This window comes from Aedes albopictus, chromosome 1 (genome assembly GCF_035046485.1).
Source record: "Aedes albopictus strain Foshan chromosome 1, AalbF5, whole genome shotgun sequence".
Taxonomy (NCBI): Eukaryota; Metazoa; Arthropoda; class Insecta; order Diptera; family Culicidae; genus Aedes; species Aedes albopictus.
This window is the reverse complement of record NC_085136.1, coordinates 12,233,454-12,250,905: the sequence shown is the minus strand read 5'-3', so window position 1 is coordinate 12,250,905 and position 17,452 is coordinate 12,233,454. Positions and strand designations below refer to the sequence as shown.

General features: G+C 42.7%; 1 protein-coding gene across 15 annotated transcripts in view; it reads right to left on the bottom strand.

Annotated features, from left to right (window-relative positions):
- LOC109424976 (titin) overlaps positions 1 to 17,452 on the bottom strand; it is a 204,016-nt gene that overhangs the window by 41,995 nt on the left and 144,569 nt on the right. For all 15 annotated transcript variants that reach the window (XM_062843497.1, XM_062843507.1, XM_062843475.1 and 12 more), the window contains exon 3: positions 5,786 to 5,899. In XM_062843497.1, coding sequence (XP_062699481.1) covers positions 5,786 to 5,879 — 94 coding nt within the window. In that variant the 5' untranslated portion in view covers positions 5,880 to 5,899. The remainder of the gene's footprint in view (positions 1 to 5,785; positions 5,900 to 17,452) is intronic.

Below are 17,452 nucleotides of genomic sequence, written 5' to 3'. Positions count from 1 at the left end.
TCTTTTTATATTTTGGTTACTTTTTGTTAAATGAAAATTTCTCTCATTTCTTGGTTGAAAATCGTTTGAAGTGACCGAATCATGCTGGGCGGGTCATACAATCGAAATAAACTGGAAAGTCAGCCGAATGGGAGGAGCTTCATCTGCCAATCTAGGGACATTATAAGCTGTTCCCTCTGATTTCTTTCGTCATTTTCATTGGATCAGTCAGGGAGGGTGGAGGTAGATATCACGTTCACGGCTGCGGAGCAGCACGTCAACTGCGATGAGTGATAGCACCAGGAATCTCATCCACTGATCACGGCTGCGGTGGGCCCGGCAATGGAAGTTACCTCCGCAGCTGGGTAGCTGCGCACCAACCCAGCGACGACTATCGATTATCTATCTGATAGAACCAGGAATCTCATTCTCGGCAGCAGGCGGCGGCAGTTTTCGATGACTTCCCGCATTCAGTGCGGATAATTTTCAATTGTCTTTCTAAAATCAACCGTTATTTGAACGGACCTTTTCAGGACCAGAGAAAATTATTCCTTAAGAGTTATGAATCGGATAATTTTCGGATATACTTCAACGATCGGTAAAAGTGTAGTGCATTCGAAAAGTGAATGGTTGAATGCTTGGTGGCTCAGCAACAGCAAAATCAGTCACTAATCTTTCTACCCGAAATTTAGCAACGCATTATCTTATTCGGACAGTTGTACCTGAAACATTGTTTCATTCTAATATTTATCGAACTAAAATGATCTTAACTATTCTATACTTCAATCAGTTTATCCGTTCGATTAGAAATTGTCTCATGGAACGGTTGCAGTCGTTTGAAGCGTCTGACACAATGTGAGCGGGTCATGCAATCGAAATAAACTGGAAAGTCAGCCGAATGGGAGGAGCTTCATCTGCTAATCTAGGGGCATAAAAGCTGTTTCCTCAGTTATCTTTCGTCAGTCAAGGAGAGTGGAGATGTCACCTCCCAGCTAGGCAGTAGCACACAAACTCAGCGATAACTCTCGGCTATCGTGGTGGCAGCACCAGGAATCTCATCCACGACAGCAAACGGCCGCATTCAGTATGGGTAAAATCGCATTGCGTGATTAATTCATGCAATTGTCTTGCCAATATCTTCCGTTTTATAAACGGTCTTTTCCAGGATCAGCGAAAAAGATTCCTCAAGAGTTATGATTCGGATAATCAAAAGCGACAGACTGAAAGCTTGGTAGTTCAGCAATAGTGAAGTCGGCCACTAATATGTTCTTCCAAGATGAAAACAACGTATTGTCGAAAGAGTTTCACGTTAAACTTTCGTTGAAAAGATCTATCTAACGCCGTTCAATTATCTAATAATTTTATCCGCTCGATGAAAATTCTCTCGTAGAACAGTAATTTGACAATTTTTCTTCAAAACGAAATAACTCTTGAACTAGTCAACATCTTTCCAGGTAACCGAACCAGCTGAATAACAGCATCTTGAGCTAAAGTTAGCTTACGAGTGATTTGTTTTACTCTTATACAGCAAAAATGTTTGTTGGGTTATAAATGCGTTCAGCGAAAGCGATCACACAACAACTTTACTCAACACATCAGTCCACCATTTGTAACAACAAACATTGTATTATGAAAATATAAAAGTCGGAATCTCGTTCCTGTCTTTGTCCTACGTCAACATTGCGGTTATGTCTCAGACATTACCCACTCCTAGTTTTTTTGCAAACTGACAATTTTCCCCTCTTTTGGTTATTTATCGGAATTTTCTTTGAAAACACTTCTAAATTTTTTAGAACTCTTTCGGCAATTGCTTATGGACTTCTTGGATTAAAAAAAATTGTTTTTGAGAATTCTCATGGCTATTTACATCGATAGAAATTTGAAAGAATTGAAAGTTCCATCGGAACAATCTTCTTTGGTAATTCTTTCGGGGGGTTTTTCAAGAGCGCCGTCAATAGTTTCCTTAGGAATTCGGCCATTTTCTTGAAATTCATGTGGAAAGTCTTTCATGAATTTGTTTTTTTTTTTGAATTGCTTCGATAATTTCGTTGAGAGTTCTTAAGGCCATTTCTGTTGGAATTACTGGACTTTCGTAATTTTTTGACACATTTTTTTGATAATTTGCTCGGTGCTTTTTTTGGAATACGAATTCTTAGAAAATTCTTGGAATTGCTTTGATTTTTCCGGAAATGTCTACAATAATTACTTTATAATTGCTTTCAAAAGGTTAATCAAGAAGGAACTTCTTTGAGAGCACCTCAGCAGGAACACTCCCGTAGAAACTCGTAGAACCTAAAGGAATGCTCCTGGAGTACCTGGAATACTGAGAAGTGCATGAGGAACGCCTAGAGGAACATTTCCGAATGAAGTTTCAAAGGAATACTTCTGGAGGAGTGCTCGTAGTCTTGGAAGTGACAAGGAGTACTACAGAAGAAACTTGTGGAGAATACTCTTGGAGGAACTCGTAGAATCTAGAAGAACTGTCCTGGAAAACCAATGCGAGAGTAGTTCTGATGGTACTCTGAGAGGAACACTTCCGAAAGAACGCGGCCTTGAAGGAACACTCTCAGGTAGGAACGCTTCAGAAGTAATTCGTTTAAGAGCACTTCAGATGCCGTATTCCAAAAACGAAAATACTTGGAAAAGTCTCGTAGAATGGAGCACACACCGGGAAGTACTTTGGAGAAACGTTTCCGGAAGAATTCTTGTTACACTTTTTGAAGGAATTCACGGGGGACTCATGGAGTTCCTCCAGGAATCCTTGTAGCACGTCCAGGTGGTACTGCTAAAGAAACCCCAGTTGAAGCTCCTGGAGACATTTCATGTGGAATTTTTAGAGATACCCCAGGTGGAACTCCTCTAGGAATCTCAGGTTAGAACTCCTACAGTAATTCCAGGTGGAACTGCTGGAGGAACTTCAGGTGGATCTCCTGCAGAATTTCCAGGTGTAACTATTGAAGGGAGCCATGTGGACATTCTGGAGAAATCTCAGGTAAAACTCTTGGAAGACTTCCAGATGTAATTCCTGGAAGAATCCCCGGTCGGAATTTCTAGACCAATCTCAGATGGAGGTTCTGGAGGAATCTCAGGCGGAACTTTGAGAGGATTCTTTCGACGGAAGTCCCAAGGAGGAATTCCAGGTCTCGGTGGATTTCTACCTGGAGAAAGACCAGGTCTTAGCGTAGTTGCAGAAAAAAACTTCCGGATAAATCCTAGGTGAAACTCCTGAATAGAAGCCATGTGAAACTCCTGGAGGAATCTCAGATGGAACTCCTGAAAGAAATCCAAGGTGGAACTCCTGGAGAAATATCAGGTTAAAGTCCTGCAAAAATTCCAGGTGGAACTCTTGAAGAGTACCTTCACATTGCTGGAGATATCTCAGGCGAAACACCTGGAGAAATATCTTGTGTAACTCATAGTGAACTGCCAGGTAAACCTCTTGGCGGAACCCTAACTGGAACTCATGGAGGTTTTTCAGGTAAAACTTTTGCAGGAATTTTAGGTGGAACTCTTGAAGAGTGCCTTCATATTGCTGGAGATATCTCAACAGGAACACCTGGAGGAATCTCATGCGTAATTCGTGGAGCAATGCCAGGTGAAACTATTGGCGGAATCCTAAGTGGAACTCATGGAGGATCTCAGGTGGAACTCCTGCAGGTAGTTCAGGTGGCACTCTTGAAGAGTGCCTCCATATTGCTGGAGATATCTCAGCTGGAACATCTGAAGAAATCTCATGCGTAATTCGTGAAGGAATGCCAGGTAAAACTCTTGGTGGAATCCCAGGTAAAACTCCTGGTGAGATCTCAGATGGAATTCTTGAAAATCTCTATTGGATTTCCTGGAGAAATCTCAGGTGGAACTCTTGAAGAGTGCCTCCATATTGCTGGAGATACTTCAGGTGGAGCATCTGGAAGAGTCTCAAGTAACTTGTGAAGGAATGCCAGATAAAACTCTTGGTGGAATCCTAAGTGTAACCCATGGGGGATCTCAGGTGGAACTCCTGCAGGGAGTTCAGGTGGCACTCTTGAAGATTTCTGGAGACCTGGACACCTGGAGAAATCTCATATGCTACTCGTGAAGGAATGGAGTGGAGGAACTCTTGGCGGAATCCCAGGTGAAACTCCGGGTGAGATCTCAGGTGGAGCTCCTGAAAATCCCAAGTGGAATTCCTGGAAGAATGTGGGGTGGAACTCTTGAATAGTGCCTTCAAATTGCTGGAGATATCTCAGATGGAACAGCTGGAGGCATTTCATGTGTAACCCATGAAGGAATGCCAGTAGAAACTCCTGGTCAGGTCTCAGGCCTGAAAATCTCAAGTGAAACTCCTGTTGGAATTTCAGGTGGAACTCCTGCAGGAATTCCAGGTGGAACTCTTGAAGAGTGCCTTCAAGTTACTGAAAATATCCCAGGGAGGACTTCCTGGGAAAATTCTCATGGAACACGTGAAAAAATCGCAGATGGATTTCCTGGAAGAATCCTAGATCTCCCAGAAATCTCAGGTGGAACTCTGGCAGGAGTTCCAGGTGGAATTCTCGAAGGGTGAGCTTTCGAATTGCTGGAGATATCTCAGGTAAAACTCCTGGAGTTGGTTTTCTCCAAAACTCCTGCAGGAATTCCAGATGAAACTCTTGAAGGGTGTTCGATTTTGCTGGAGATCTCAAGTGGAACTTCTTGAGAAATGTTAGTTGAAATTTCTGGTAAAATCGTAGGCGTAACTCCAGGGAGAATCTCAGGTGGTAATACAGCTGGAATTTTATATAGAACTCTTGAAGAGAGCTTTAGAATTGCTTGAGATATCTCAGGTGGAACTCCTAAATGACTTTCAGGTGTAACTCGTGGAGCTACTCAATTGACTAATACACGTTTGACGTTCGTTTTGTTGGAATCCCAGCACAGTGGACACTTTACTCGGTACCTAACCGATCTACGGATAAATTCCCGTCCCGAAATCGCGTGATACGGAGAAAGAAAAACTTTGTACAAGGAGTGCTATTTACAGACGTCTATTTACAAACAACTCTAAGTACGGACTAAGAACAAAAACAATAACAAACATTGTCATATCCATCAGCATATATGCTTCGTCAACTGTTCAAATCTCACGCATACATTCATGGACACTCCCCAAGTAACACACATGTTATATAAAAGTTACGACAGCGCAAGTTTTGGTTGTATAGAAGTTTATTTTACGTTATTTCAACCCAATGTTAAAATTACGTAAAATAAACTTCTATACAACCAAAACTTGCGCTGTCGTAACTCTTTTATAACATGTGTGTTGCTTGGGTCACGAGCAACTGCCATCATCATCTTACCAGGGGGTTGTCACATCACTCTTATTTCAAGTCCTACCAGGGGGCTGCCACTACTCTACTACAACACGTTTGACTTTCGAGCGTTGCCACGTTGTGTAGCTGACCATGGAAACGAGTTCATTACCTGTACACACGGCACCGATCAAACGTCAACCTAATGAACTCGTGAACCGGTCAATGGACTTATCCACTGATGAACCAGGTTCGAGAATTGTGACAGTAGAGCGGGACCATTTCTAATCAGAATCTCTCAATTCTGATTGGAAACGGTCACGCTGTAGTGTTAAAATTCTCGGACCAAGTGAATTCAGTTCATCGGAGGATAAGTTGGGAGGGGTTTCAATGGAAACTTCTGATCAAATGTTTGACGTTTAGCTTCCATGTTGGCTTGCAATATTATAATTTCATGAAAAGCAATGAAAGTATCATCTATATCTTCAATAACAAATAAACAATCTTTAAAAGAAATAATCATCAATTGTACTCACCAGCATTAACTTGTGACGTCACGACTATCGTGACCACTATAAGAAAGGTTGCTATCGATTCGAGCCCTTTAAGGCTCGAACTCCTTCTGATCATGGCGACTGTTTTCTTATACCCTGAAACGAAAGCGAAAAATAGAAAGAAAGAAAAAGAACGTCAGTTGTTATAATCACGTTAGATCGATCACACACGCATGGCGATCGCAGCAGGCGAGAATTTCCCACCATTATGACCCATTATGACGACGCGAGAGACTTCAATCAACGGGATGACGACGAACCCGCCAGGGTTCTTTACCCGCTCTAATCCGTTAATTTTCAATCAATCAATCAGAAATTCGTACGTTTCCAGTCATTGGTGCGATCGATCGATCGGATTTTTTCGAATGTCATCGCGCACATAACGCTGGCAAGGAACTGAATGACTGGTGGCGGTGGCGCTTGCGCCGCACGCAAATTACCGTCGATCCGAATTACGGACCAATCAATCAATCAGCCGATCAGTCGATCCATCCGAAAACAAAACTCATAGTAGGCAAATAAAAAAAACGCCTCAGCAACTAAAAGCGAGAAAGAGTGCCGCTGCCGCGGCGCTGGACAGAGAGGAAGAAAGTAAAACCTACTGGCCACTACTTTTGGTCCACTCAATAATGGTCGCAAGCAAAAGAGCACTTTCACTGTGCGCAAATGCATTATCCGATCCGAGTAGGCAGGGCCGGGTGCCGAAAAGCTCTCCGCGCACTTCAGAGTGGCCGAAATGGGCACTTTTCTCTGGCCGCCGACGATCAATCCTGCCGTACGTGTGGTAGGGTGGGTCATTGTGAAATCTGGATTAGATTTTCCGTGAGAGAACATACGTTTTTGCGCTTTTCTCTTAGCGAGTTAAGTTTTTCCCAAACCATGTGATCCATACATAGCATGAATGTACAGACTGATCCTTAATGTTTACCAAGCATCGACTAGGATTGCGGTCTTCGACAAACTTTTTGGCATATGCTTTGCTACAATTTTACAGCGTTGACCCACCCTAACATGTAGTTTGCATACCACTATGTACTGGACAGCGACGACGGATTCGGTGTTCAGTAGCAGCGGCGGCCACTAGTGGTCGGTAGAAGGCGCTGCCGCGTCGGGGCGACGCTACCATGGCCCCAGACGTGAGAGTGTTCGGAGAAATTATAGGTTTGAAACACAACACAACACAACACAAAGTAGCCAATTGTCCAAAGCCGACTTTGATTGCATTGGCTTACTTTTTTTTCGCGCTGGTTCGCGGAAAAAACTTTGGATCCAAGGAGGCGAGCGCGCTCGAATACGGGTGCACTGGGAGGATGGCGCACTGTGGCACAATGGATGGCCAAAAAGTTGACGTCGATTGTGAACATGACACTTCTGCAAGTTTGATACTTGGTAACCTAAACCATTTTCAAAGCATCTATGCTTGAAATTCAAGCGTCTAGGATCACAAAGATGTCTGAAAGCCAAAAAAAAAAGCTGATCTAGAGGTGAAGCAAAGGGCATGAGAGTAGGGCGGGTCAAAGTAAAGTGCACAAAACCAAACATCGAGAGCAGATGGATGATAAGATGGATTTTCTTAGTCCAGCTTAAGTGTTTTGTTTTCGCGGAGTGTATTGCCGACCGAGAATTCCATAAAACTCTGAAGGCGGTGAAGATTTGACAGCTGTTACGTTTCGTCAGGGCTCATGTGATAGTGCTGACTCCTCCCGTACTTTTCACAGCATTTCGCAAATACGCTTCAAATGGTGAGACTTCCACACGAAGAATGAAGCCGTTTTTGAACGAGCTCACTGTGCTATTTCCGTTCTTTCTTTATCAGCATAGTTTTTTGCTCTTCCGAGTTATCTTTGTCGCGTCGTCGTTCCTCCACCAGTTATTATAAAAAAATATAATGAAACACTACAAATGCATATTACAATATAGCATTTAATAGTGGAACACTACAAATGCGTTATAAACTAGGACAACGTTTGAACATACACAACACAGAACATACATTTCCCCTGTTTCCCTAGTGGATAACATTTTTCGAACCCACGATTACGAGGTTTCATAGTTGTTTTTAGTGCATCAATCAATTCTGTAATAGTATTTTGTCTGGCAGGTTGCCTTTTGGTTCGCATTGTTAGTTGCTTTCATAGCTTAATTTTGTCTAGGAATTTTAAATCCCAAAGGTGTGTCTTGATTCGGATTTCAATACGAGATGATGTCCATGTTCGGGAACGATTCCCATATCTGATAGTTGATTTTTGCCCGAAATGACCTGAAAGTAGGCCATAGAAGTGAGATTGATGAGGTTTCATGATGGTCTATTACTCCAGAGCACTACAAATATAAATTTCACTTAGGAATATATTAACAGGATAAACTAGGTTGTTCCTAAGCTAACTGGCAACGCTGAAGGTCTCATACTTCGGCCCTGCGAGAACCACTCACACCAACCGACGTGACAATGCGATACCTGCAGTTTCTATAGCATCGCAAGATCAAAACAAAACCGATAACGAAACCTCAGATGAATGCGAGCCCTGAAAGCATGGTGAAGTGAATGTGCATTATAATTACTATTTAGATATCGAAAAACCGTGAATTTCTACATTATATACCCATTAAGCTATCCCTTATCTAAGTGAATTTCGAGCGATAGTGAAGTGTAAGCCCGTTTATTGTCTAAGTAATTATAAAATTAATTATCTAATGTTGACCCTCACTAGGTGAATCATCACAATCGATTCATGCGAAAGGAAATTATAAAAGAGTAATTTACCTAAATTAGTTGTCTATAACGAGTGAGTTTGGTCAGATTATTCCGTAAATATGTATAAGATTGCTAAATTGATTTGTAATTCCAGTAACTACTACTTTCCAAGACGGAATTGAGCCTACACTGAACCTAACCTAAATTCTATAAGCCTACACCAAATTGTGAGTAGATACGTTCAGATTTGTTGATTTTTTCTAATATGAAATATATTTTAGCTTGAGCTGATCTGGAACTAAGCGTTTCAACTGCTGAAAGAAGTGTGGCTACTTGTAGTTTTTAACACTAGGTTGACCTCACTTCTATACGACTTCAGAACATTTGCAAGTATGAATGCGCCCAGACGTCTGTTTGATTCCAGGTTATCTCCTACGTTTTCAACCCGCTCAAACAAAGTGTCTAATTCCATCAGGTGGCTGCGCATTTCTCCTCCTTCCGCGAGCTCTAATTTAGCAAGATCCTTAATCAAGGACACTTTGTAATCCGTAGTTGCGAATCTTCTACCAGGCGCAAGCTTTTTTTCGCTGTCCATTCTGTGTTCTCAATTCTTCCGGTGGAGGCGCGTCGTTCACCATCGTGCCCGAACTCCCTCTCTGATCATCAATTGTCTCACTCGAATCTTCCAGACTTCAAAATTATCGTATTCTATCCACCGAAAACTCCATTTCGAATGATCTATCGTCGGCTCTTCAAGATGCAATACACCAACAAAAACGAACAGGAACTATAGCAGCATCAACGCATCACCTACTGAAATTGGTCTGCTGCTGGGCCCATAACCTGTTGACTAACTCGTAATGTCCTTATTTACACCTTCAACTTTTGACACCAACAAATGCACTAGATTGACATTTGCTCATAACGGGGCCTCTTTGACAGTGTCATCTCTTACAATGATTTGTTCTTTGGCAGTGATTTGTTTACACATTGACAGTGGTTTGCTTACACTTTTGTACAGAGAACAACTGGTGCTAGTTTTTTCAGAGTAGTAAATCGCGTTCAGAAAGCATGTTTTAGAGGAACTAGCTTTCCCGGACAACAGCAGTGAAGTCATGAAGTTGCAGAAGAATCTTAACGCGTTTGGTGGAATCTCTTTAACCTTAGATAGGCCCGTGTAGTTGCCGGCTTAGAATAGCACTACGGACCACCTGTTCCGGGGGTAAAAGTCCACCAAACAGGTAACCCCAATCTAAGGTGTCAGGCGACCCGCGCTGAGGGATGAATGGTTGAGGGGGTTTAAAAGATGCTCGATCTTTAACGGAGCCCGTAGCGTGGGAAGATCGCCTTTTTAGGTTGCGGTGCGGTGATAGATCTACCATACCGAAATCTAGTGTCGTCCTTTTTTTCAATTTTGGAATATGTGTTCTGGTAATTCATGGAATTATAGTATTTAGTCCTTACTACTGGTGTTTTGGAAACTTCCAGTTTTTGAATAAAACTGAGTTTATCAACTTTACTTTGCATATAGTTAAAAACCTCACCATCTGAGGCTAAACTCAATGCAAAGGAAATCAAATTGGGTTAGGGATCCATGTATGTACTAACTCTTCGAAGACTGGAAAGTGCTAGTACGCAAGAAACATACTAGAATCCTTATTACTGAACACATGTTCCATTAGGGAACGTTCAAAAATTACGTCCAACATTTTGGGGGGAGGGGGGGTCTAAGAAAGTGTGACAGTACGTGTATTAGGTATAGGAAAATAGCGTGACAGAGGGGGGAGGGGGGTCTAGAAATCCCGAAAAACGATGGACGTAATAAATGAATGTTCCCTTATTGGAATGATATTGCTGCTAATGTTAAAACCCGAGTCCTAAACTTCCTACTGGGGAGAATTTAGCAGTAAAACAAGGGTGATGCTAGGTTTCCGATGCATGGCCAATATCAGAACTCTTGTTTGGTTTTCTAAGAAAACAAAACAAAAACTGTATCAAAATCGATACTTTATTGCCCCTCAATGGCAATTTAGTAATGCGACATGCACTATACTAAGGAAACGAGTAATGTCACAATAGATCTAAAAACTGGTCGCAGTGACAAACCCGAACAGGAATTAAAAAAAAATACTCCGATAACAGATGTTTATCTTAGAACAAAATTTAACTCAAAACCTGTGTGGAAAATGTAGAAACCAAATAGGTTGCTCACTGCTTCCATCTATACAGCGAATTGCTGCAGTAATTTCTATCTGACTGGGATTGTTTGCGCTTCACTAGAGTGACATTAACTTTCTTAGCAACGTCTCTCCAGACGGAATTCTTTCACTTCTGATCGGCGTTAAGTCAGACTGGACCATGTGGGTTTTAGTAACTTTGGAACTATGCCCAAATGCTTGTTAGGATACCAAATCAGGAGAATTGTTTCCTGAAATGATATAGTTCTTATATGTAATAAAACATCTGTTTAAAAATAACCTCGAAAGGTACAGAGTTGATTCATTCCTTTGCTTGTCTATACCTGTCTAAAATATCGCCTCGCTATGAACACTCTGTACCAATAAATATATGAGAAATTAGAGAGCCTATGGCGATATTTGAATAAATTTATTTCGTATGAGCAGTGTAACTATTGATTGTTTCAAATGAATATATCGAAGGAGTGTTTTAATGGCTGTGTAATTGTCGACTAGACAAGACTAGAGTTGATGATCGCGTTCAGAAATACCGTCAACTGGAAATGGTAGAAAGAAAGAATGTTGTGCTGAAGTCTAGGCTGAAGTACCTTGGAAGTCCACCACTTTGATCGATGACAAAACACTATGTCAAACTCGATTTTAAGAGGCGAGCGAAAACACGAGGAATCAAAGCCCGTGTCGGCGAGATCAGGCTGCGCATTAGCAGGATCCATCGACAGGAGGAGAAAATCGGGCGCCGGTTCAACACACGCTGCGGTGAAAAGGTCCTTCATCGAGGAGCTGGAGACCCGTGCTGCGGATATTCCGGAAGGTGAAAGCGTCGACGATCAATGTGAGCACTATCAAGAAGGCTGGTGAGAACAAGGTAAGTAAAAGGAAGGTAATCCAATGTGGGAAATCATTCAATCCGCCATATTGAAATTTGAAATGACAGCTGGCAAGCTTGTTTTGATTTGGCATTTTATAAATAGTAGCAAGCCATGATCCAAAAGATGTCACTTCTGGTTACATATGCTTGCGGGCTAATATGGTAATAAAATCAACCAAAGAGCTTGAGTCCTAATTTTAATAGTGTACAGCGTACACAAACTCGCCAGCAATCACCTCCATCACCCCCGCCATAAACCTCTCCCCGCGTCCACTGACTGCTTATATGCAAAGACCTTCCATTAAAAATACCCTGGGCGAGAAAAATTTGGATGAGAAACGCACCCAGAGAAAGCAGATCACATATGACACCTGGAGAAAGATAGAAGAGCGAAGAAACGCCAATGCTGCGACAGAGCGAACGAAAACACGAGGAGCCAAAGCCGCAACCCGTCAGCGCTATATGAAACTCGAGGAGGAAGAGAAATACTCCTGTAGACGGCACAAACGAACGAAGGCAGACTCCCGAGCCGATGAAGGTGAGAAAGCCGCAAATACCAACGACATTCGTCTCTTCTACGATGTCTTACGTAGCCACCTAGTGGGACTAAGATGAATGCCACGATGCCCGTGTAAGACCCGGCAGACCAGCTGAAACGCTTTTTCAAGTGTCTACCACGCCACCAACATCTCAGCATGCTCCGCCAAGAGTTCGACACATTACCCGTGTCAACACCGAAGCTCCATCCCTGCAGGAGATAAAAACAGCCATCTGTAGCATGAAATCGAATCAGCCGAGCTGCTTAAAGCTGATCCCGTAGTATGCACCCCATTGATGCATCAATTAGTCTGCAACATATGGGAAACCACGACATTTTCGGTCAACTGGATACAAGGCGTCTTAGTAGAGGTACCCAAAAAGGGTGATCTGGCTGTCGATCTGAAAGTTCTCTGCAAAGTGATCCTTAACCGAATACAGGAGAAGATTGACGCAACTGTCCGACGGTAGTAAGCAGAACTCCGAGCCGGACGATCCTGTTTGGACCAAATATTGTCACGCTCCGTATCATCTTGGATCAAATCGAAGAATTCCAAGAGTCTCTCTACATGGTGTTCATTGATTTCCGAAAAAGCTTCCAATCGTCTCAATCACGCCAATATGTGGGGAGCCCTCAGACGCAAGGGTGTCCCTCAGAAAATCATCGGCCTCATTGAAGCACAGAAGGGAGCACCATAACCGCTACTGTTCTTCATCGTAGTCCTGGTTGAGATCCTGGTACGTGCGATTGATCGTGAACCAAATCGTGGGTTGCTGCGGCAGCCCATTACCACGGAGCACCCAAATGACCTAGAACCTCGTTGCATTATTAGCTCAACAGCGCTCTAATATGCAGGGCAAGCTCGATGATCTTGCCAGACGCTCAGCGGCGGCAGGTCTTACCATCATCGTCAACTAGACCAAATAGTTGGATGTAAACACGGTCAAGCCTTCCAGTTTTACCGTAGCTGGACAAGCAGTGCAGTATGTTAAAAGCTTTCAATATCTTGGTAGCCAAATGGTGGCCTTTGGCGGCCGAAGATAAACATAGGTGCATGGATCAAGAAGGCGAGGATTGCTTTTACGAGTTGAAGAAATGTATGGACGAGCAGTCAGATTGGTCGACGCATCAAAATCCGAATTTGCAACTCAAACGTGAAATCTGTGCTGTTGTACACCAGTGAAACCTGGTGTGTATCAGTTTAGAAAACTGAACGGCTGCAGGTCTTCATCAATAGATGACTGCGGTATAAAATTCGTACATGGTGGCCTCACAATAGGATTTCCAACGCGGAGCTCCTTTGTCGATGTCATCATTCATCAATATCGATAGCGACAAAAATTCTGGAGTGAATCATAAGTACAGAATTTTGACCAAAACTTCTACTCGAACGCATCACCGTGCGGCGCGGCAGTATGTGAGTGAATGTGACCGTTCGCACTCTCTCCTCTCCTTGCTGCTGGCTGCTGGCTTTACTGCTAGCTGCAATTTCAAATTTATGTCAGTGTTTCTTTTCATAAGTGGGCATTTTGTTATTGTTGCTAGTTGCAGTACACTAAAACTGGTTGCTTCCTGTGTACGACAGATCGTTTTTTTGCAAACACTTCACGCGTCTTCTACCGTTGTTGAGAGTCGTCGTCGTCGTCGATTCGAGAGGCTTGTTCCTCGCACACAAGCCGATCCGGTTCAACTGGTATTGAAGTGTGTGGCTGGCAGTGCATTAAGTGAATGTACATTTGAACCGAGCAGCGATGCTCGCTGCTCTATATTTACGAGATTGCAGCTACTTGCTGCAGAATGTGCATTCCTCCCGATCTCATACGTAAGTACGAAAGGATTTCTGCGCCTACTTTGCCGCTGTCTCCCCAATATGTGAACCGCAAGCTGAAAGAGCAACGCCGTGCAGAGCGCGCGAGAGCGCGACGCGACGCACACCGCGATGGTCAAGTTCGAGTTCACGTTCAACAGCGTTCAACAGCAACGTTCGCTCCGTTCAAGATCATGGTCAACTGCGATGCGATGCCGTCGTGACGACGAAGACGAAGACGACGGCCGCTGCAGCCTTTTTGCCGTTTCTTTTGGATGTGGGACACGGCGACTGCAGCACTGACTGACTGGATTGGATGGAGACCTTTTTTGCTCGCGTTGATTCGTTCAACCAAATCAGGCAAAGGAGTGCCCGGGCCCGCGTGCGAAGACACAAAGTTGCGTAACTTTTTGTGTGACTGGTTTTTCGGGTTGCTGAGATGGGCGATGTGTGACTGTTGGTTGAGGGTGTCATGGGTGGATGGTGGTTTGAAGGACCCTGCTCGCTCCAGTTCGGATGGGGTCCGAGTGGAACCTGTTTGTGGAATGAGGTGTTGTGGTGGATACCGTTGCATGAGGTGTCACTACTTGATGGCTGATAGTGGCTTCGGACTAGGAAGATTTGCGGAAGTGATTACGCGGGAATGACGCGCTTACAAGAAGGCTAAATTGGCCAATTAAGATTGCTATCGGTTGGGAAATATGTGATCATTCTAGATTCCTGTCCCTATTGCTATGTGTTTATTGGACGTTGGTTCCAGACACCTTTCATCAAGATTTGCGCCTTTGGGTTCGTCGCTTAACGTTTCCCCAATGGATGAAGTCTCCAGCAAGCAATTGCGAGAAAGTACTGGTTATCTTATGATCAAGATACCTACAGATAGATATCGTAACGATATTTCCACTAATAGATTGCATGAAGTCATACTAAATTGATTTTAAACTTTTTCGGCACTATCCGTGCGGTCAATAGAAGTAGCACAGTAGGCGATGCCGCGTGCAGACGTGTTTTAAACTGCTTGTCACATTTCTTTCGCGTTCGGAAATTTTTCTACCGTGATCCCGCTGACGGTTTGGCTGGTGCTACGTCATCCGAATCGTTATTCTTTCGCGAATGAGAGAGTGTGCATTTTTCGATTTTGAGAAGTTTTGTGAAGGATTGTGCTCAAAATTAGTTCACAGCGTTGCTGAAACGGCTGGCGGTGCTACGCCATCCGGAAGTGTTTTAGTGTCTTGTGTGCGTTGCCAGTCCCTACTGCCCCTACAGTCCCCGCTGCCAAAATGTGTTCGTGTCGAAATGTGTCGAATTTTTTGCTTTTTGTTTTCGCGTTTCGGGTGGTTACAGAAGCAAACAGTGTGACTTCATATTCACATAACTTTTGCGAGAGATGAAGTGACAATTGTTCGAATGATGACGAAGGCGAGACGGGAAGGAAGCCTGAATGCGCTATAAAGACGCTCTTCTTAATAAACAGCCTCGCAGTACCACGAAACACTACACTCAGGCAAATGACCGTAAGGAAATCATAAAAACGCATTATGAAATTTAGCCATACCTTAAACATACGATATTCGTAAGTACTCATTATGAAACACGTGGAAACGAAACAGATTCTGTTGCCGTTATCCTTAAAACTGCATTATGAAATCATAGACAAGCCCATATGAATTCATTGTGTCACATTATGAAACTCATAATGTTCTTTCTTGATTTCAAATGAGACCTTATGAAACCATAAGGTGTGTTAATGAATTCATCAGAGCTTGATTATGATTTCATAATGTTGTTTTATGATTTCTTGCTGCTAAATTATGAAATTCAGTAGCCAAATTAAGAAAATCGTAGCGCTTAGCATGGAATTAGATTCTGGGTGGAATGATGCAATACACGTGTAAATTGACTCTAGAACGATTGCTTTACGCATGAACTGATCCATTTTTAATCCGGAATTTGTTTACTTGTTGTTAATTGTTCAGTTTAATGATAATGAAGCTTTCGCTCAAGAGCCAAACCTCTCCTAATTTAACAAAGATGGTTTACGGTAACTATTCCGTACGAACCGCTGCATACTTGTGACAATGATGTCACCGTCGAGGTCACCGTGGTGCAAATTAAGTTCCTCACTTTTGGAAACTGAAACAATTCATAAAGCACATTATGATTGTCTAACTATAGATGCATTGAAAAGGATAATCAGTTTTATGAAAATCAGCATAATCGTTACAAAAATCATAGCTGCCCTATGAACATATTTTTTTCATTTTTATCGCTGTTTCATAAAGTTTACTTTATGAAATTCGTATGTTCAGTTGCCTGAGTGTACTAAAAAACTGATAAAAATATGAAATTTTCCGTTTTCTTCAGCAGTTTTTGCGGAATTTTTACCGGAGGTTTTTTTTTTGTGGAATCGTTCTAGGAATATGACAAGTGAGCATAATCGTCTTGAGATTTGTGTATTTGAGGTTTTGGTGCAATGTTGAGTTTGGATCCCAACGCGTATGTCCTTAATTGAGGGAACTTAGTTCCGAGTGATTGCGATGACGCCAATGGAGTTTCAGGGGTGTTTTGGAGGGGATTCAGAGAAATGAGGTTTAATTAAAAATTTCAACAAGTTTTAGGTGTGTTTCAGGGCTATTCCCTGGAGATTTTTTCATAGAGTTTAAAGCCCTTTTCAGAGGCGTTTCAAGAAGTTTTCCTGGGAGTTTCAGAGCCTCCAACGTCGTACTATTTTTAAACCATCCTTAATTATTCTGCAATCACCCTAAACCCCTGAATCCACCTGAGACTCTTTGAAACGTTGACATTCCATAGACCCCCCCCCTGAAACAACACGAAAGCTCTTAAAAACCCCCTGAAACTCCCTGAAGCATCCTATGGTGTCCCTGAGATTGAATTCCCCCTGAGCAACCTTGAGATCCCCTAACACGCATCTGAGACCCCCTGAGACTCCTTGAAATCCCATAAAATTCACCTTAAACATCCTAGAAAGCCCCATGAAAGCCCGCTGATTTCTATTGAATGCTCTTGAGAACACTTGAAACGAAGGATTTTTGAAGTCGAACCAGTAGCGTTCGAAGGATCTTTGGAATCAAATTAGGAGCGTTCGAAGGATTGTTGAAATTAAGCCAGAAGGATTCGAAGGATTTTCGAAATCGGACCAGTAGCGTTCGAAGGATTGTTGTAATCGAATCAGTAGTGTTCGAAGGATCTTTGAAATGGAATCAAGAGCGTTCGAAGGATTGTTGTTGTCGTACCAGGAGCGTTCGAAGGATGATTGGAATCGAACCAAGAACGTTCGAAGGATCTTCGAAATCGAACCACTGGCATTCGAAGGATTGTTGTAATCGAACCAGTAGTGTTCGAAGGTTCTTTGAAATGGAATCAAGAGCGTTCAAATGATTGTTGAAGTCGTACCAGGAGCGTTCGAAGGATTATTGAAATCGAACCAAGAACGTTCGAAGGATTTTCAAAGTCGAATCAGTAGCGTTCGAATGATTGTCGAAATCGAACCAGTAGTGATCGAAGGATTTTTTTGGAATCGAA